This window comes from Rattus norvegicus, chromosome Y (assembly GCF_021556685.1).
Source record: "Rattus norvegicus strain SHRSP/BbbUtx chromosome Y, alternate assembly SHRSP_T2T, whole genome shotgun sequence".
In the NCBI taxonomy this organism is placed as follows: domain Eukaryota; kingdom Metazoa; phylum Chordata; class Mammalia; order Rodentia; family Muridae; genus Rattus; species Rattus norvegicus.
In genome coordinates, this window is record NC_141555.1 from 588603 (window position 1) to 610117 (window position 21515).

General features: G+C 42.6%; 2 protein-coding genes across 2 annotated transcripts in view; one reads left to right on the forward strand and one right to left on the reverse strand.

The window, feature by feature from the left end:
• Positions 1 to 864: 864 nt before the first annotated feature.
• Positions 865 to 21515, reverse strand: part of Kdm5dl1 (lysine demethylase 5D like 1) — a 37324-nt gene continuing 16673 nt past the window's right edge. The window contains exon 4 of the mRNA XM_087601383.1: positions 865 to 2033. Coding sequence (XP_087457509.1) covers positions 2028 to 2033 — 6 coding nt within the window. The 3' untranslated portion in view covers positions 865 to 2027. The remainder of the gene's footprint in view (positions 2034 to 21515) is intronic.
• On the forward strand, positions 10404 to 10913 carry Sry3C (sex-determining region Y protein 3C). The gene has a single exon (NM_001416757.1). It carries the CDS (start codon positions 10404 to 10406, stop codon positions 10911 to 10913), a length of 510 nt encoding a protein of 169 aa, NP_001403686.1.

A 21515-nucleotide genomic window follows, 5' to 3' on the forward strand; every position in this document is an offset into this window, starting at 1 on the left:
TTCAGTAGGGTGACTATACTTTGCTGTACCAAAGTCAGGTCTTCCTTTGGCTGTCTTGTACCGCTTGGAGCTCAATTGCTCTTACGTGGGTGCCTCTTAATGCCTCGTGCTGGTGAGATCCACTGGGAGAGCTGCTTACATGGAGGGTTTCTTTGGGTATGAGGTGAATTTCAGTAGGGTGAAGACCGTGTAAAAGTGTGAAAATGCAGATGATAATGAGGAAAGGAGTGATCCAGGGAAAGAGACAGACTGAGAGAGAACTCATGGCCCATGCATAAAAGGAGGCTTGTGGTTGTATTTTTGTCTGTCCTTGTGTGTTTCAACCACCTTTCAAACCAGTTAGGGTTTGTTGGTGCATGAGCAGCATTGTTGGATGAAGAGGGTACTGATCCTCTCTTTAGCAGTAGTCAGATCTAGTCTTGGGGTAGATATTGCAGCAGCCATGGTTCTGAAGGGCTAGAAACTTCTCTAAGGTTTTTGAGAACTGGTGAAGCAGAGACATTAAAAGGATATAGTTCACCTGTTTTAGCTCTGAGACCTGAAAACAGTGCTCAGTGTGGCCAAAAGAGTGAAGAGGTGGATCCAGGAGTCAGAGGTTGCCAGAATTGCCTTTAGGAGTTTAGCATGCAGATTCCTTTTTGAGCTGGCAAAAGGGACTGTGTAGAAAGGGCAGCAGCTGTTGCACACTAAAATAGTGTCTGCTGAAACATTGAAAGAATGATTCAATGTGAGCAATGCCTTGGGTACTGTGAGAGATGATACCGGAAAAGGGCAGAGGACCTTATTTTTCCCCCTCATGTCCACTTTGTCCCCTAGATTGTTGTTGGATGTGATTTTGTGCCTCCTGTGACAAACATTTTCATTCAATTCATAAGGCATGTTTTATTCTTGTTGGATGTCAGTCCACAGCTATAGGTTCCAATCTGGTCGGTGTACTTGAATCTAGACTTGGCCTTCTGCTTTGCTTTCATGCTTTCCCAGATATAATCTACAGTACATGCCAGGCAGTTGTGTTTAACTTTGGTCTGTCCAGACCGAGATCTGGGAAATTGCTGCTCTTGTTAATATTTTGTATGTTCTTACTGGTGTTTATTTACATGCTTTTCTCAGTTCAAACAACTGTCCTTGGGTCATTGCTTTCTTTGTCACATCCGTGTACAAAAGTACCTTCATGTATACAAGTACACCGAAACTAAAGTAAGGGTGGGTACACTATTACAGCATAGTCAATCACATTCTTTCAGGTCCTAGGTTGTCAGGTCCAACAAGAAGAATAGCAGGAGACAACGGTGACAGGGTCCATCCAAGGGGTCACGATAAAACTCAACAGATGGCAAAGATCCAGGACAAAAGTCAGGAGGTAATAACTGTACAACTTTGTAGGGAACATTAAGAGACAGTCCAAAATAACTTTTGTTTAGTAACCTCAAATGCCATTGTACAACTGGCTGGAGGATGTACCAGAGTTTTGTAGGAAAAAACAACTGTAATAGCAGTGTGCTACATCAGGACTCCCAGATAAAGAAAGACCACCTGGAAGCGTTTTTTTAAAAAAACTCCATGGAATTCGGCATCTAATCGGCAATTTACAAGACAAATAGAACCCCATTCTGAGTTATGTTTACAAAATTGTCTAGCTAAGTTTCCAAAGGCACCACTTCAGTACACAGAATCATTGCCCTAAACTATGAGTTTGATGGCAGAGAACTTGGCAGCCCCCTTTAGTCATGGATCATTTGTGGTTAGTGTGTGGACCATGAAATTAGCTCCTGTTAAAATGAAGACTTGAAAGGCATAGCAGAGGGCATGGTCAATTGAACTAGCACGCAGGTCCCATACCAGTCCAGTGATAGGCTTACTTTCCAGGTTCCACTGTTTATAGCATCCTCACATGTCAGTGTAGGAGACAGTGAGGCCAGAGTAGTTGATTTTTCACTCTCTGTTCTTTGGGAAATAAAGGAAGCTTGTGAGACTGGAAGATCCTCCATGAGGCAGGAGCTGGTCAGGTCTACAACAGTCAGAGCTGGTCAGGCCTGAACAGACAAAGACAGCACCATCAGCCTTTTGACATCCTATTTTCCTATGCATATTTCTCCTGCAACAAAGCTAGCCTGGGGCTTACTCTTGTCTTCCATACAATGGACCTACTTATAGGCCTACGGAAATCCTGCTATGCAAGTGTATTATAAATGAAACCTATTTTACCCAAGCATTTATTTTTTCATAAAAATAGTTTTGTTTTTGCTTCTAGTATTCCAATTTTGAATATTATTTTACATTAAAGAGAGTAAGTTTACTTGCTTCGAGATACTTGATTCGGACTTAACTTTGACAACATATACAGATGGGAGATGTAGTTTGTCCATCCTGCCAAGCTAGTCTCGGTAAAAGAAATAGATCTGCATTAGCTTGACTACAATCACAGTTCTGAGTACATGAAAGAACGTGATCGTTTATAAGGAGACTGACCATTAATTTGTATGGCTTAAATGTCTTTAAGAGCTTACAATTAGGGGCTGGGGATTTAGCTCAGTGGTAGAGCGCTTACCTAGGAAGCGCAAGGCCCTGGGTTCGGTCCCCAGCTCCGAAAAAAAAAGAACCAAAAAAAAAAAAAAAAAAAAAAAAAAAAGAGCTTACAATTACTAATGTTCAGGACACTAGATTTTTATAATTTTATCATAATGAGTCGTAGAAATTATCATTTTGAATTGAAGCTCTTTTACAATGAAAATAAACTTTGGACTATCGATTACAGTATAGAGAGAGAGTAGGAACCCCATTTCTTTCTATGAATCCTTCTACAAACCACCAAGGCTTTTTATGTGACTCAGGGACTCTAAATAGATAAAGCTTAACAAAGTTAACAAAGATATAAGGGATTAGACATACATCTTTCAGTCATATCTTGTCAACATGTGTTGACTACGATAATTATGGGAATGTATGCTGGCATATTGTACAAGAGAAGATTACCTTATATGGATATTTAAGTATTAAGTTTTTGTCATAGGTGCTGGGTTAACAAGAACTAAGAAGGTGCAGGCAGTAGACAGAGCGGTAGACACCCATAATTATTTTTATGCATTTGAAAATACTCTTCAATGTATGTGTGTGTGTGTGTGTGTGTGTGTGTGTGTGTGTGTGTGTGTGTGTGTGTGTGTGTATGTGTGTGTGTGTGTGTGTGAGAGAGAGAGAGAGAGAGAGATTTATGTGATTTTAATGTATATACGACATTGAATACAACATCTTAACTACCATGAATTATAAAATAGTAGGCAGAGACATCATTTGTTATAAGAAAATTTTCAAGGGGAAATGTTAGGCAATATTTGAGGCCTTTCTTCAGTATATCTTCTTTGAAGGGATCCTCCCTATTTCGAGTTTTTAGCCTGTATACCCAGAAAACCTTGCGGTCTCATATAACTAGAGCCTAATCTCATACAACCAGGTGGGAGGATTGACAAGATACACAGTTGAAAGCCCATTGATCTTGCCTGTCTCCTCCCTTTGGAAGGAATAAGAACAGTTAACAAGTCCAGCTGTGTTTTAGGCAGTCTCACTAGAGTTCTGAAGACAGAATTTATCAAGACATTTTGCCACATCTCCTTATTAAGAGAAGACTGAATCCCTTTCCACACAGAGTGTAATGAAGCAAATTAATATTAACTGTGTACAACCTGCAAAACCTTTAGGCTTGCAAGCACCCAGGCAAACCTTGTAGAAGGCATAACCCAGACTTATATAGCATGTAGTCTTTTAGTTTTGTTCGGCTTGTATCAGAGTCATCATCACATTTATGTTCACATCATCTAAAAGAATTTAGCTGTGGGAACCCAGTTAAAACTATGGTGCTGGAACAATGATTAAGAGACTCTGAGCTGAAGCCCCCTTTATTCTTCATATGTATGAGCATGCTTAGACACAAGATACAATATAGTTTTCCTTTTCGCTGGATTTAAGAATATAATGTCTCTACACACATACATTGTTTGGTGGTTTTGCAAGGAGAGACAAGAGGGCAGATGGAGAGAACCTGGGTTAAGGAGGAGAAAAAGAAAGACAAACAAAAAAGGGAGGATACGAGGAAGAACTTCCTAACTTTCTACTTCCCGTCTACCTACCTTCCATAATAAAACAACCTTTTCTCCTGTTGTTTATATTTTCTTCCTTAACTGAGTGAAGTGACAGTCTATTTTTCTTTGTAGGTTAGACATTACACATATTTTACTAATTCAATTATGCAGATTTAGCTCAATTATCAGATATAATTTCAACAAAGTCAAAAAGGAGAACTATTAAAAAAATTAGAACATTAGGGGAAATCAATTCATGCTGACGAACAAAATAGTCACTCTGGGCATGAGAGGTTTTTTTTTTATATATAAATACTTGTTATTGGATTATATTATTTACACTCTAAATGTTTTCGCTTTGCCAGTTTTTTCTCCAGAAATCCGCTATCCCATCCTCCCTCAGCTTCTATGAGGGTGCTCCTTCACCCACACCCCCACTCCGTCCCACCTCTGCCACCCAACATTGACCTACACTGGGACATCAAGCTTTGAAACAAGGGCCTCTCTTACTGTTGATGGCCAACAAAGCCATCCTCTGCTACATATGCAACTGGAGCCATCCCTATGTACTCCTGGGACATTGGTTTAGTCCCTGGGAGCCCTCGGGGGGCTATTGGCTGATACTGTTGTTGTTCTTATGGGGTTGTAAACCCCTTCAGCTCCTTCAGTCTTTTCTCTATCTCCTCCATTGGGGATCCCATTCTCAGTTCAATGGTTGGCTGAGAGCATCTGCCTCTGCATTTGTCAAGCTCTGGCAGAGCCTCTTAGGAGACAGCTCCTTAGGAGGCTCCTGTCAGCTGAGAGGTGTTTCTTAGAGTCCTTCAGCCAAAGTCCTAGGACCAAGCAGAAATTGTCTAATCAGCTTCCTACAGAGTCAGGGCCATGTCAATTTCCTGACTCCAGTGGCCTGCAAGAATGTCTAACATGACCTCCTTCATATTCTGTCACAGACAGAATTTATGAATCTGTGTGTCACTCAGAATTTATGAGGATCTCAAAGTTGTGGCAATGACATGGAAATGGATACCTTCTTCATATACCTTCCTGGGCAGCCCCTAGTCTCTATACCCTTAGGCGCCAGCAGGAGTGAATGGTTTCCTGGGACTGTGGTGGGTCCTTTTGCCTAATTCCTTCCTATGATGATTATAACCAAATGGCTAGCATACTTGTCTGATCCCGTTGCTAGCGTGGCACTGGTGGGGAGCATCGACACCTACATGAATGTTCCTATAAGCATTGCAATACCTAGAAGCACCTTAGGAGTCATTCCTGGCAGGGCACCCTGTATCTTACAGTTCTGAGTGTGTACCTACAAATATGGGATAGAAGGTGACATTGGGACTACAAGCAGGACACGTGATGTGGAGTAGTTGTTGATGATAAGGAAGGTAAAGTATTTGATGGATATACAGCCTACGTAGGTGACTATTGGGGTGTGTGTGTGTGTGTGTGTGTGTGTGTGTGTGTGTGTGTGTGTGTCTGTTGTTGTTGTCAAAATATAAAAAATAAAAAAGTATGGTGGTCATTTATCACCACTTTAGGTCTATTCCACAGTGTCCCAAGATATCTGCTGGATATCTTAACTGTCAGTCAGCAAAGCCTCTCACTTGCTCTGCTCCAACCCATATCACACTACCGAAGGCCTCTCTGTGAGCCATCAGCAATCTTTCTTCCTATTTAGTTCCCAAGGCAGGTTTCCATGCCAGAAACACACATCCCAACTCTGTGGTGGCCAGACAGCCAGTGCCCACTTTCTTACACTAAAATCACTACATGAAAGAACACACAACACAATAACCTTTGGCCCAATTAATAAGATACAATCGCCCACCTAAACATACAAAGCCCAATACATATCCATCCCTTAAAAACATCCATAACAACCTGTAAAGGTACAGCATGGAATCTTAACATCCCCTGTCATATTGTTCTGTCACGGCTTCTGTCCCTCCCCCTCCTGTTTCTTCTTTTCCGTTCCAATCTCCTCATCTTCCTTCAAACTTTTCTCCTGCCTGTCCTTCCTTCTCATTCAAACACAGACCTCCTTCTATCCTGTACCTGCCTCACCTGTGACATCATCCCAAATGTGTGTTTTTCTATCTCCCTCTCACTCTCTGTCTCTCTCCATCTCCCTGTCTCTCTCTGTCTCTGTCTCTCTCTTCCTGTTTTTCTTTGTATGTGTTTGTGTGTGTTTGTTTCCCTCTCTCTCCATCTCTCTCTCTCCCTGCTTTTCTCTCTGTGTTCCTCTCTCTCAGTCTGTCTCTGTCTGTCTTTCTCTGTCTGTCTCTCTATATCTATATCTATATCTATCTATCTATCTATCTATCTATCTATCTATCTATCTATCTATCTATCTATCTATAGACCACTCTCTCTACCTCTTTTTCTTGTGTGTGTGTGTGTTAGCACATATGTGAATAATGTTGACTTTCTTCTATATACATATATGTCATTTGAGTGTAAAGAACAATGAGAGATATGCTCATCAACAGGTAGATATTTATTTGAGAGTGGCATCTGACACCAGCAGTGCTGTTCCTGAAGTGTTAGGAGACATTCAGAGGGTGCTTCTCAGTACATTCTGAGATGAGCTATAACTGATGTCCATACTAAGAAGGCAGTTGGGCAGGAAAAGGAGAGGTGCTTCTAATGTCAGGATAGAGGGGGTTCCAGGCCAGAATAATCAAGGGTTTGGAAGAGAGGCTAGTACATATTTTGGCTATTTGCTGTGTGTGGATTTCCGTGGAATGCTGGATCTTTTCCCTTGGCCGCCTAGCCTTAGTCACTGCAACTTCAGGAATGTCAATGCAGGATAGAGTGTCTCAAACACTTGAGGTCCTTTGGTTGTTGTATTGGCTTCCCCAGCCCTTGTTTGTCCTCTTTGTTCTGAAGAATTGAAACAGTTTTGGTCCTTGAGGGACATTCTATGTCAGACCTGTCACTGACCCCAAGGACCACACAGGTCAACAAGACAGGGTCGGAGTAGGGCCATTCTACTCAGGTTTCAAGCTAGACGGTGGATGATGATAGGACCCCCCAGTCCTCTTGTCCTGTGTGATGGGTTTGACACAAGCAATAGATAACTACATTTGACTTGGTAAACTTGGGGGAAATAGACAGGGCCCCTCTCCTAACCCTGACAAAGAAACATTATTGGAAAGCACCTGGAGAAGGCTGGAAGAACAAAAGTACTCAAGGACCTGGTTCTCTAAGCCATTATCATATTGTTTTGGGGTAGTCCCGTGAGGAGAATTATAAAGGCAGAGGCTATCCATGGAATAAATAGCAGGCAAAAAGAATCCATGGCCAAGTGCAGCCTGTACACATTACCTTAGGTCTCTGCTAGGAAAGTTAGAAGGCAGTCTCAGGTAGGGAGTCCTCTGATGCCCTTGATGGGAGAAAAGGGACTCTGGATGCTATGATCTGGATGGCTGGCAGCGTGTGCTTGGAGAAATGAGACAGGACTGGGACTGACATGCCATTCAGTGACACTACTCCCTCAGCAACTGGTAGTCATGAGGTGTTATCCACGTGAGGAAATAGGGGTAGAGAAGGGCTGTACTTGAGGATACAAAGTGGCAAGATGCCAAAACATGCCTTTGCCAGTGGATGGAGAGCCAAAGCCAAGGGCAGTGGCTTGGCAGAATGGACGGGGGTCCTTTCTGGAGCTGAGTGAGGAAGTCAGAGAGAAAGGTATTTCCTCCTCCTAATAGGTTACATGCACTCTCTTAGGAAGACAGCACACAGATCATCAATGCCTCCATCAAGAGCAACCAGGCAATAACAGGCTACCAGACAAGGCATTTGGGGCACTTTAACTCCTGCTTCAGAGTCCTGGAGGACACACTAATTGCTCCTGCCTCATGTGGGAAATCACAGAATGTTGGCCTTGACAGAATTCCCTGTGCCACCCTCCAGTGCAGTTCTCAATGTTGGGATGTGACCTCACTAGACACACTGACTCAGACACAGGATTCAAGAGTAAAGTCTGGGTTTCTGAGAGTAACCCAGAAAGCCCATCCCCGCAGTGTTAGGAAAGGTGCAGCTTCATTGTCAGCACGGTTATGGAACTCCCCAACTTCCATCCCATCAGTGCCCTCAAACTGACTTTCTCCACAAGTATCAGCTTTTCCTGTTATTGTGTCCACAACACAGGAAAACTGCTAGGCCTCACCTGGGTGTCTGGTGCCCCTCCACCTTGACTTATATTGACACAGCAGCTGCAGAGCAGGGATTGATGAGTCTGAGGATCATGGGGGCTTCTCCAGATCTTCCCTTGCTGATTCTCAAGAAGATGTGGCCCCTTCCTACTTCAAGGTCTACTTCTTCAAGGTCTGGCCAAGACCTATCCGGCATGAATATACACAGAATATGAAATGCCAGCACACAATTGAGGAAGGCTGGCTGGGCATTACTCACAGTGTTTCCTTTACTCTTACTTGAATTGAGCTGGCATTCAGACTCTCTGCCTGAAAGGACTTTGCCTCAGCATTTCCCGAACACCCGACAATACCTTCCTCTCCAAGTGCTGACAAACCTTTCTGTGCCTTCTTGGGCCAAGCAGACATATGTGGTAGGTCCTTCTTGGGCCAAGCAGCATATGTGGTAGGTCCTTCTTGGGCCAAGCAGACATATGTGGTAGATCCTTCTTGGACCAAGCAGACATATGTGGCAGGTCCTTCTTGGACCAAGCAGACATATATGGTAGGTCCTTCTTGGGCCAAGCAGCATATGTGTTAGGTCCTTCTTGGGCCAAGCAGACATATGTGGTAGGTCGTTCTTGGGCAAAGCAGACATATGTGGTAGGTCCTCGAAGCAAACTGGGAGAGACATAGGCTTGGCTGTGGATGTTGAGAAATACCTGTCCTATTGCCTCACAGGAGGGACCTATAGCAAATGGCTTTTCCCTGACCTGGAGGTCTGCATCTTCTGCTCCCCACATTACTCTACTTACCGACATTGGCTCCTCTGGTAGGCCATCTACCGTCCACTGAACTAAGAGATGGTTTGTCTGGCACTCTGTGAAGTGTCTCTGCCTGTGCTAAGAGTCCCCCTACCATCCCTTGTACACACTGCTTATCTTCTGGACAATGTGGTCAAATCCAGATAGGTCAGCAGCTCTGTGAACTCTCATATACCAGGCAGCTCAGCCAGGATTGCATGTGTTCTCCCTCCAGCCTTCTCTGTCGGAGAGAGAAGTACTTCTGGATATCCAGACAGATGTCTTCTGCAGTGACCTGAGGCAAATGTCTCTAGCTTCTGGATGGGGGTCCCTCTGCAGCCCACCAAGGCTCAGGACACATTTTTTCAGAGTAGACAATACAGTAGTGTGTTTCTGTTGTATTTGTCTGAGTGTGTGTGTGTCTGTGTGTATCTGTAAATAATTGAGTCTCAAATGCACTTTAGCAACATGCCAGCAACAACTGTTGGTTGTATTGAAATAATCCTAATAACAATATTTTTAGTATTACTACATAGGAAATTTGTACAAACGAGCTTTATGATGCATGTATATGACAAAGAGAGAAAGAAAACTTCCTTGAGATATTTGTTGAGTTTTAGGTTTTGTAGCTTTCAATTCTAAAACTCAGCATTACTACTGTTTTTGTTTTTGGTTTTTCTTTGTCCCATGGTGTAGATCTTTATAGTGGGCTATTGCCCTGGACAGACTGATTCTTTTTCTTCATGCTACCTCGCTTACTGGACTAGGATACAATTGATTGTTTTCCTACTTATCTTTGACCCTCTCTACCACTTGTACATGCTTGTTTATTTCTCAGTTAGTCCATCATAAATATCATGTATGCTACAGGGCAAAAAGAACGGCTTAGTATGCTCATTGTTGTATCTTAATGCTTGTTGAGAAGAAATGACCATAGAGAAAGTTGTATGATTTTAAGGAGTGTAAAAGTGCAGTCTCTACATTTACAATCCACAGGGGTTTTGGTTGACAATATGTAGGTTTGTGTGGTGGCTTCAAAGTAGATTAGTTGGGCTGGACGTGGGAGGTCCTGAGGGAGGAGGGATGAATATTTTCTTACACACTTTAAATACTAAAATCTTTCTTACAAACACAGTTCGGATACTAGCTTTTACCCCTTACACTTTATATCTTGACTTCTGTCTCTGTCTGTCTCTGTCTCTCTGTTTCTGTCTCTATCTCTGTCTCTCTCATCCCATCTCTGACTTCCTGGTTGCAATCCTAATTCTTCCACTACATTCAGCATTTCAGATCTTCACTTTCAGCGTTCAGCCTTCCTTACAGCCTGAGGACATATTAATCTCTGGAGAAGGGAGAGCTTTGGGAGCAGTGACAGTTGTCTAGATAGCATGGAGGGCCATGTCAAGCGCCCCATGAATGCATTTATGGTGTGGTCCCGTGGAGAGAGGCGCAAGTTGGCTCAACAGAATCCCAGCATGCAGAATTCAGAGATCAGCAAGCAGCTGGGATATCAGTGGAAAAGCCTTACAGAAGCCGAAAAAAGGCCCTTTTTCCAGGAGGCGCAGAGACTGAAGACCCTACACAGAGAGAAATATCCAAACTATAAATATCAGACTCATCGAAGGGTTAAAGTGCCACAGAGGAGTTATACTTTGCAGCGTGAAGTTGCCTCAACAAAACTGTACAACCTGTTGCAATGGGACAACAACCTACACACTATCATATACGGACAGGACTGGGCTAGAGCTGCACACCAGTCCTCCAAGAACCAGAAAAGCATTTATTTACAGCCTGTGGACATCCCCACTGGATACCCACTACAGCAGAAACAGCAGCACCAGCAGCAGCAGCACGTGCACCTGCAGCAGCAGCAGCAGCAGCAGCACCAGTTCCACTAGCAGCAGCTAACCTACTTACTGTCCACTGATATCACTGGTGACCCTACACCATAGCAGGAGCACCTCAGCAAAGCCCTGTGATAGGTAATCTCATGATACTGGCTCTGCTCCTACCTATCCCAACACTCCCCTTGCTGTAATTTACAGCTTGAGATTCCTACTTGGTTTGGATACTGAGTTCCCTCTGGTTGTAATAAAGGTCCTGCTCCCCTTTTTTTTCTGGTGGGGGTGTGGGGGAGGAGACCAAAATGTGTGTAAGGATGTGTAGTGTGTAAGAAAGGAGAATGCTTAGAAGGGCTTACTACATACTTTTTGTTTAACAGCGTACTACTCGCATTCTTATGGCATTTAATCGATGGAAGAAACTAGGTTTAGACTCATAATGAATTTATCTGTACTGCCAGCTCAAAGGCAGCAAACAGCTTTAGAGCCAATACAGCTTGACATGCTAAAGTGGGAGGTGGGAGAGGGGAAGGTGGAGTTTTAAAGGAAACATCAGAAGGGTACACACTACAAATATCCAGCTGGGCAAGGAAATTCTTTTCATTCCTGTTTGATAGGAATAAAGGACTATTTCAATCCCTTTCCCACAGATAAGAAGGTGTTACAGGAACAGAGGCAGCTGTTAATTCTTCCCAGCCCATTGTTCTATTCTTTTCTTAAACTCCAGACAGTAGGATCTTGCAGGCATTCCAATGCAAAGGTCAAGGGACTTTACTGGATGCCTGGATGCATATTAAAGTTCTTTAGCCACCAAGGGGAACATATGTAAATTATCACTTAGGTTGAGTATTCTAATGACTAGGATACAGTAGTTCATTTCTGAGCAGGCAAAAACACAGTGCCCTCAGGTCTGGGCTGGCTGTCCTGTCCTTTCAGCATCACCATGGAAACCATTGTCTATCTGTAAGTGGTCAGTACTCATCTCTGAAAAACATACATAATGCTGTAAAAACACTGGCTGTGCCCCTTTAGCATGCAAAGTACTCCTTTGTAGATCAGACACATCTATCTGTTTATCAGGGTCTCTCTCTCCAGCACACAAAACTACATCATATATGACTTCTGTCACTGTGTGTGCTTGCGTGTGCACGTGCGTGCCAGTGTGCATGGGTTTGTCTTTTTCACTTCTCCTTCACACTATGATAAACCCAGTTGTTCTGTAAACTCTTCTCTCTGTAACATCGTTTGATAAAATAAGCATTTATACAAGTTCATGCACAGGAAGTCACATTCTGCTTCTCTTTTACCTATCTTTAAAGAATAAACAGTTTTATTCACAAAATTTTTGTATAAAAGCAGTACAGACAAAGCTATGTTTTCCAGGACCGGGTAAGAATCAGAAACAAAATGTACAAAGCACCAAGTTACATAGGCAAGCTAAGTGGACACTTAGCCTGCAGGTAACACTCCCCATATACAAAATGATGCAAAATGGACTACTACAAAAGGTGAAAGGAATTTAATGAAAATGAAGGTACAACATACCCAAACTTATGGGACACAATGAAAGCTGTGCTAAGAGGAAAACTCATAGCTCTTAGTGCCTACAGAAAGATACAGGAGAGAGCATACATCAGCAGCTTGACAGCACACCTAAAAGCTCTAGAACAGAAAGAAGCAAATATAGTCAAGAGGAGTAAAAGGCAGGAAATAATGAAACTCAGGGTTGAAATCAAATAAAAAGGATTATACAAAGAATAAAAGAAAAAGAAAAAAACAGGAACTGGTTATTTGAGAAAATCAGTAGGATCGATAAACCCGCTTAAATATGAGGTACAGAGCTAAACAAAGAATTTTCAGCTGAGGAATATAAAATGGCTGAGAAGTACCTAAAGAAATGTTCAACATCCTTAGTCATAAGGGAAATGCAAATCAAAACAACCCTGAGATTCCACCTCACACCAGTCAGAATGGCTAAGATAAAAACTCAGGGGGCTGGGGATTTAGCTCAGTGGTAGAGCGCTTGCCTAGGAAGCGCAAGGCCCTGGGTTCGGTCCCCAGCTCCGAAAAAAAGAACCAAATTAAAAAAAAAAAAAAAAAAAAAAAAAACTCAGGTGACAACAGATGCTGGTCCAGATGTGGACAAAGAGGGAACATTCCCCCATTGCTTGTTGGGAGCGGCTAAAGACGGCGCTGACATCTAGTGGTCATTTGTGGTATTACAACCATTATGGCAGTGTCTTTGGCCTTCCTTTGGCATTTACAAGGCCAGAGTGATATGCATGCTAATAAGGTATCTCATACTCCACCAATCCCCAGGGGATAAGTTTACAGTCACTGTCTGTCTTGTATTTAAGGCGAGTGCCTTTGTTTCCCCGGGTCCCTCGTATCAAGGTGTTCCTGCAATAAAGGCTGTTGAGAAGAATCTACCGGTGTTGCGTCTTTCTTGCTGGTCGAGGTAGGCGCTTCAATTGCTGATGGGATTTTAAACTGGTACAGCCTCTCTAGATATCAGTCTGGAGGTTCCTCAGAAAATTGGACATTGTACTACTTGACGACCCAGCTATACCTCTCGTTGGTGTAAACTGAAAAGATGCCCCAACATACAACAAAGACACGTGCTCCACTATGTTCATAGCAGCCTTATTTATAATAGCCAGAAGACAGAAAGAACCCAGATGCCCTTCAACAGAGGAATGGATACAGAAAATGTGGTACATCTACACAATGGAATATTACTCAGGTATCAAAAACAATGACTTTATGAAATTCATAGGCAAATAGATGGAACTGGAAAATATCATCCTGAGGTAAACCAATTTTAAAAAAAAGCAACACATGGTAAACACTCACTGATAAGTGGCCCAAGATACAATCCACAGACCACATGAAGCTCAAGAAGAAAGATGACCAAAGTGTGTATGCTTCAGTCCTTCTTAATATGAGAAACAAAAATATTCATAGGAGGGGATATGGAGACAAAGTTTGGAGCAGAGACTGAAGGAATGGCCATTCAGAGCCTGTTCCATCTAGAGATCCAGCCCATATACATACAGCCACCAAACCCAGACAATATTGATGATGCCATGAGGTTCATGCTTACAGGAACCTAATATGGCTGTCTCCTGAGAGGCTCTGCCAGAGCATGACAAATACCAAGGCAAAAGCGAGTAGCAAACCACTGAACTGAGAATGGGGTCCCCATTGGAGGAGTTAGAGAAAGGACTGCAGGAACTGAAGGGGTTTGCAACCCCACATGAACAACAATACCAACCATCCAGAGCTCCCAAAGTCACTACTCAAAGACTATACTTGGACTGACCCAGGGCTGCAACTACATCTGCAGCAGAGAATAGCCTTGTTGGGGCACCAGTGGAAGGGAAAGCCCTGGTGCTGCAAAGGTTGGACTCCCAGTGCAGGGGAATGTGTTGGAGTGGTGGAGGAGTGAATGGGGAAGGGAACGCCCACATAGAAGTGGAGGGGGAGGAGTTAAGGGGCTGATGAACAGGAAACCATAAAAGAATAGCATTTGAAATGTAAATTAAAAATATATCCAATTAAAAAAAGAAGGACGTTCCACTTGAAAATGTGTGTCCTTAACAATTTATTAATCCCATCTCTCCTCCTGCCCTAAGCTTAATGGCTCCTATCAGCTAGCCTCCACCAACCTCGTGGAAGAGGTTGGTTCTAGGTTCCCAGAGATCTTCCCTAATTGCTTCCTACTCATTCCAAAGTCTGTCAGAAAAGGCCCCCACTCTTTCCCTGTGTTTCCTTTTCCACCTGGGACCTAGAAGTCCTACCTGTCCTTTCCACTGAGCATTTCCTGGCCTCCTTTATTGACCAAATCAAGAAACAATTAGGGAACTAGACCTTTTACTCAAAAGGTTTCAAAAAAAGATAAGGAAGGACATACTCAACAACAGAAAAATCCACCAGGATAAATTCTCATCCAATTCTGAATATCAATAATGCTCCAAATGCAAGGGCACCTACATTCAGTCATAAAAGAAACCTTACTAAAACTCAAAGAACACATTGTATACCACACAATGATAGTGGGAGATTTCAACACCCCACTCTTATCAATGGACAGATCATGGAAATAGAAACTAAAAACAGACATAGAGAAACAACAGAACCAAATGGGATTAAACAGACATCTATACAACATTTCATTCTAAAACAAAAGAATATACCTTCTCAGCACCTCACTGTACCACCTTCTCCAAAATTGACCATATAATCAGTCAAAACAGGCCTCGACAGATAGAAGAAGACTGAAATAATCCCATGCTTCCTATCAGATCACCACAGACAATATGAAAAAAAAAAGGCAGAAAGCCCACATGCACATGGAAGGTAAATAATGTTCTATTGAATGATAACTTGATAAAAAAAAGAAATAAAGAACTTTAAGGCTTTTTAGAATTTAATGAAAATGAAGGTACAACACACCCAAACCTATGGGACACAATGAAAGCTGTGCTAATAGGAAAACTCATAGCGCTGAGTGCCTGCAGAAAGAAACAGGAGAGAGCATATGTCAGCAGCTTGACAGCACACCTAAAAGCTCTAGAAGAAAAAGAAGCAAATACACCCAGGAGAAGTAGAGGCAGGAAATAATCAAACTCAGAGCTGAAATCAACCAGTAGAAACCAAAAGGGCTATACAAAGAATCAACAAAACCAGGGGCTGGTTCTTTGAGAAAATCAAGTCACTAGCTTTCCTATACTCAAAGGATAAACAGACTGAGAAAGAAATTAGGGAAATGACACTATTCACAATAATCATAAAAAATATAAAATGTTTTGGTGTGACTCTAACCAAGCAACTGAAAGATCTGTATGACAAGAACTTCAAGTCTCTGAAGAAAGAAATTGAAGATGTCAGAAGATGGAAAGATCTCCCATGCTCATGGATTGGCAGGATCAATATAGTAAAAATGGCCATTTTACCAAAAGTGATCTACAGATTCAATGCAATCCCCTTCAAAATACCAATCCAATTCTTCATAGAGTTAGACAGAACACTTTGCAAATTCATCTGGAATAATAAAAACTATTAAAACTATCCTCAACAATAAAAGGATTTCCAGGGGAATCACTATCCCTGAACTCAAGCAGTATTACTGAGGAATAGTGATAAAAACTGCATGGTATTGGTACAGAGACAGAGATAGACAAGTGGACTAGAATTGAAGACCCAGAAATGAACCCACACACCTATGGTCACTTGATTTTTGACAAAGGAGCCAAAACCATCCAATGGAAAAAAGATAGCATTTTCAGCAAATGGTGCTGTTTCAACTGGAGGTCAGCATGAGCAAGAATGTAGATCAATTCATTCTTATCACACTGCACAATCTTAAGTCCAAGTGGATCAAGGACCTCCACATCAAACCAGATACACTCAAACTAAAACTCTCATAAAACTTCAAAGCTTTTGTAAGGCAAAGGACAGTGTTGTTAGGACAAAACCGCAGCCAACAGATTGGGAAAAGATCTTTACCAATCCTACAACTGATAGAGAGCTTGTATCCAGAATATACAAAGAACTCAAGAAGTTAGACCGCAGGGAGACAAATAACCCTATTAAAAAATGGGGGGGGGGGGGTTGGGGATTTAGCTCAGTGGTAGAGCGCTTGCCTAGGAAGCGTAAGGTCCTGGGTTCGGTCCCCAGCTCCGAAATAAAAGAACCAAAAAAACAATGGGGTTCAGAGCTAAACAAAGAATTCATAGCTGAGGAATGCCAAATGGCTGAGAAGCACCTAAAGAAATGTTCAACATCTTTAGTCATAAGGGAAATGCAAATCAAAACAACCCTGAGATTTCACCTCACACCAGTCAGAATGGCTAAGATCAAAAACTCAGGTGACAGCAGATGCTGGCGAGGATGTGGAGAAAGAGGAACACTCCTCCATTGTTGGTGGGACTGCAGACTGGTCCAACCATTCTGGAAATCAGTCTGGAAGTTCCTCAGAAAATTGGACATTGAACTACCTGAGGATCCAGCTATACTTCTCTTGGGCATATACCCAAAAGATGCCCCAACATATAAAAAAGACACGTGTCCACTATGTTCATAGCAGCCTTATTTATAATAGCCAGAAGCTGGAAAGAACCCAGATGCCCTTCAACAGAGGGATGGATACAGAAAATGTGGTACATCTACACAATGGAATATTACCTAGCCATCAAAAACAATGACTTTATGAAATTCATAGGCAAATGGATGGAACTGGAAAATATCATCCTGAGTGAGGTAACCCAATCACAGAAAAACACACATGGTAAACAATCACTGATAACTGGATATTAGCCCAAAAGCTCAAATTACCTAAGATACTATCCACAGACCACATGAAGTTCAAGAAGGACAACCAAAGGGCAGATGTTTCAGTCCTTATTAAAAGGGGGAACAAAAATATTCTTAGGAGCATATATGGAGACAAAGTTTGAAGCAGTGACTGAAGGAATGTCCCTTTATACCCTGATCTACCTGGGGATCCAGCCCTTATATATACATCTACCAAACCTAGACAATACGGATGAAGCCAAGAAGTGCATGTTGAGAGGAGCCTGACATAGCTGTCTCCTTGGAGGCTCAGTGAGAGCATAACAAATACAGGGGCGAATGCTAGCAGCAAACCACTGTACCAATTATGGGGTCCCCGTTGGAGAAGTAAGAGAAAGGATGATGGAGCCAAAGGGGCTTGCAACACCATTAAGAATAACAATGCCAACCAACCGGAGGGATCTCCCAGGGACTAAAGCACCATCCAAAGAGTTCTCATGGACTGACCCATGGCTCCAGCTGCATATGTAGCACAGGATGACCTTGTTGGGCACCAACGGTGGGAGAGGCCCTTGGTCCTGTCATGACTGGTCCCCACAGTGTAGGTCAATGTCCAGGCCAGGAGGCAGAAAGGGAGGCTGGTTTGGGAGAGGAAAACCCTTAAAGAAGTAGGGGGAGGGGGAGGGGGAGGGGGTGAGGAATCATGAACAGGAAAACTGGAAAGGGAATAACATTTCTAATGTAAATACAAAATATCCAGTAAAAAAGAAACTGTTAAGTTAACAATTATACAGATATACCTCACAAAAAATTTCAGTCACATTTGCTGAATTGATTACCTTCAGTAGCCTATAGTTTTGTGAAATAAATCTCTCCTAAAACCAGTATTTTACATAAAGTAAAATATTAATTCTCTAGTACTATGTCATGATGCTGAAACAATAATTATATAATGAATGATTACATAATTTTGTGATGTTCACCAAAATAACGTGCCCTTGAGTAATAAATAATTCCTTGATGTTCAACAATAATATATAGCTTCTAAAATACTTCGTTATAACTTCCGTTATAACTCAATTAGTTATTTCTACCATAAATAGAATTTTGTATGAACTGCAAATTTTTTTATAATTGATCAAATTTGTTTGTTATGCTGTTTTATATGGGTTTTGGTATGAATACAAACAAATGGTAAAATTAATGGAGCATTTTCTTCAACTGTTCTGGTTCCTAAAACTTTTCAGTACAAGGCTGCTCAAAACAGGGCAAAGGTTTCTCTAGTTTGTCTTAGCTGAAACTATCTGATTTCTACTGCTTGCCCTGAAAAAATTCTATGGGAAAACACTCAAACCTGTTCTAGAAACTCAGGGTCGAAATTCCCCAGGTTCTTGGCTCTTGTTTGTTGGGATAATCTACCCCACACATCCATTTTATCAAATGGCTATGTAGGTATGTCCCTGCATTTTCAATTTTTAACTGCTGTGTTGGCAGAGCCAAGTGTTGGCAAGTATTTGGTATCGTCCTTTCTATGGTCCATTTCTATGCTTTCTGTATGTAAATACTTGTCTTTCCTCACCTGCTCCAAAGATGATTGTTTGAGATAATCATGTTAGAGGGCAAGTTGTCTTAGTTAAGATTAAGTAGCCCTCAATGCCAAAAATCAACCAAAAGAGAAGTACTAGGTGTTGTTCTGCTGGTCTGATTGGTTCTGACTTCGTGATTTAGTGTTAGCATTTCTTCTAGGCTCTGCCCCACAATTAGGTGGCAATAGCCAGGTATGACAACTCAGTGTAAAAAGAGCTGCTTGCCCCCTCCTCTCTTGCTCTCTTAACCTCTTACCCTCTTCCCTCTCTGTCCTTGTCTCCCCATTCCCCTCTTGCTCTCTCCAAGTGTTCCTGGCTGGCCTCTATTCCTTCCTTCCTTCCTTCCTTCCTTCCTTCCTTCCTTCCTTCCTTCCTTCCTTCCTTCCTTCTTCCCTCCCTCCCTCCCTCCCTCCCTACCTACCTACCTACTTTCCTCCCTCCCTCCCTACCTACCTTCCTCCCTCCCTACCTACCTACCTACCTTCCTCTCTCCCTCCCTCCCTCCCTCTTTGTATGTCTCTCTCCCTCCCCCTCACTCTCTCCCTCTCTCTGCCTTTCTCTGTCTCTACCCCCTCAACTTTCCTCCCCATGCCCTAAATAAACACTATTCCACACTCCATGCACCTTATGGCTGATACCTCAGGTGGAAAGGATGCCTTAGCATGGCCCTGCAGAGACACCTCCTTCTCCCACTCTGACCCGGCTACCATACCAGGCCTCTACCAAACATACTCCTGGCTTCCCTTTCTTTTTGATAAAAATACACAACAAAAAGGACTGTAGCTTTTTGTAGAATAAAAACCAGCTGAGGCTGAGGTAGGGAAGATGGGAATGGCAGAGAAGTCTGGTTAAGTTAGGAAGTTATTTGAGAGACTCCCCCAGCAAGCAGGCAAACATTTCTAAACTATATAGATGTGTCCATGTCTTTATTATTATCAAACCTCAATCAGGACCCCAAAAGCCTCTCAATACTTGTGGAACTGCTTGCATCTTCCCCTACCTACTGCTAACCAGAATGTACTTTTTCTGTGTTATCTTTTAAAAAAATTCCTTTAATTGCATTCATGGCTGCTTTTGTGAGAAGTGTTTTTCTCCAAGCAGAAGGCTTAATCTACAAACTTTGGTTGTACTGAGTGGTCTTTGGGTCTTTACCCAATAACAATTCCAGAAGAAGAGCAGGTAGGCTGACTGCAGATCTTCACCTCACCCTTTCCCTCTGCTCTCCAAGACTCCCCAGTATCACATCCAGCCCTGCATTAAAACAGCAGGCTCAGCCTTCTTTGCCCCCATCTCTACTTCCCATGGACCCCACAGAGCTTTTCCTTCTAACCTCCATTCCCAGTTTGTTGCTTTGTCCTAGTTCCCAACTTCAGCCGGTAGTCTGAACACAGATCTTCATTTATGCTGCATCTTCATTCAATTCCCCACTTATCACAACTCTGTGGTCTCCCTTCCTCCCCTCTCTCTGTCTCTCTTTGTCTCTGTGTCTCTGTCTTTGTGTGTCTCTCTGTCTCTCTTTGTCTCTTTGTCTTTCTGCCTCTGTGTCTCTGTCTTTGTGTGTCTGTCTGTTTGTCTGTCTGTCTGTCTCTCTCTCTCTCTCTCTCTCTCTCTCTCTCTCTCACTCCCTCCCTCCCTCCCTCCCTCCCTCTTTCCTCTCCCCACTTCCCTCTCCTTTCTCTGTGCATGTGTACTCTTTATCTCATTCTCTTCCTCCCTTCCCATGGTGACCTTGGCTTTGATTCTTGGGCCAGTGAACTCCCCTCGAACAGCTTCCCAATAAATCTGCCTTTTATATAATCTAATCTGGTTTGAATTAGCTCACTTCATCAGTGGAAAAATAACCTACCACGATCATGAAGCTCTTCTCCTAAAACTTCCTTCCCCTGACTCATTCTATTATTCCAGGCTCCAACACCAGCAGGTATTCCCTGAGACCATGCCAATGAGCCAGCCTGGGAATTAGGTAGGGGAACTGAAAAATAACCAGTTCCTCTTACACTCCAAATCTCTGAAACAGAATACCTGTTGTAGCCTTCTTCTTGCCCTCACAGCCCTCAACTCCTCTGGATCCCACAGAATTTCCCCTCCTAATCTCCCTCCACCTACTAATTGCTTTATCCCACTCCCAACTCCAGAGGCCCTCCTTGCCATAGGGCACCCCCTTTCAGGGAAACAGGTAGGTTGATTATAGACCTCTCCTTGGCTTCCTCCAGATCCAACTGCCCAGCCCTATAGCTGACCTCTCTTCACACTCTGTTCCCATTTCAAAGAGACCAAATAAGTAGATTCTGCTGGAATACTTGTTCTCCTCTCTTCTGAGAATGCCTGGCCCATTCCTAAGTATCAGCTTCCAATACTCAGAAACACATTTTACCCAGAACCCTCAGTAGCCACAACTAACAGATCCACAGATAATCTTCTACCAGACAACGCACAGCCAACTAGTCTCCTAAAATTTAGAGAGGAAAAACAAAACAAAAACAAAAACAAAAACAAAAACAAAAACAAAATGTATCCAACAAACACTGGACCAAAAATCAGCACCTGGACATAACCATCTCAATCCCAGATGCACAGGCACCAGCTTAAAAACACAGAAATGGCCAGGACAATGTCTCCGATAAAGCAAGCTATCCTATGTCTGCAAGGTCTGAATATTACAACACAAGAAAAGAAAAAGACTTTAAAACACTCTATAAATACAGTAGAGGCTCTTTTAATGGAAATGAACAATCCCCTTAAAGAAATCTAGAACACAACATATGTTAAGGAATGAATC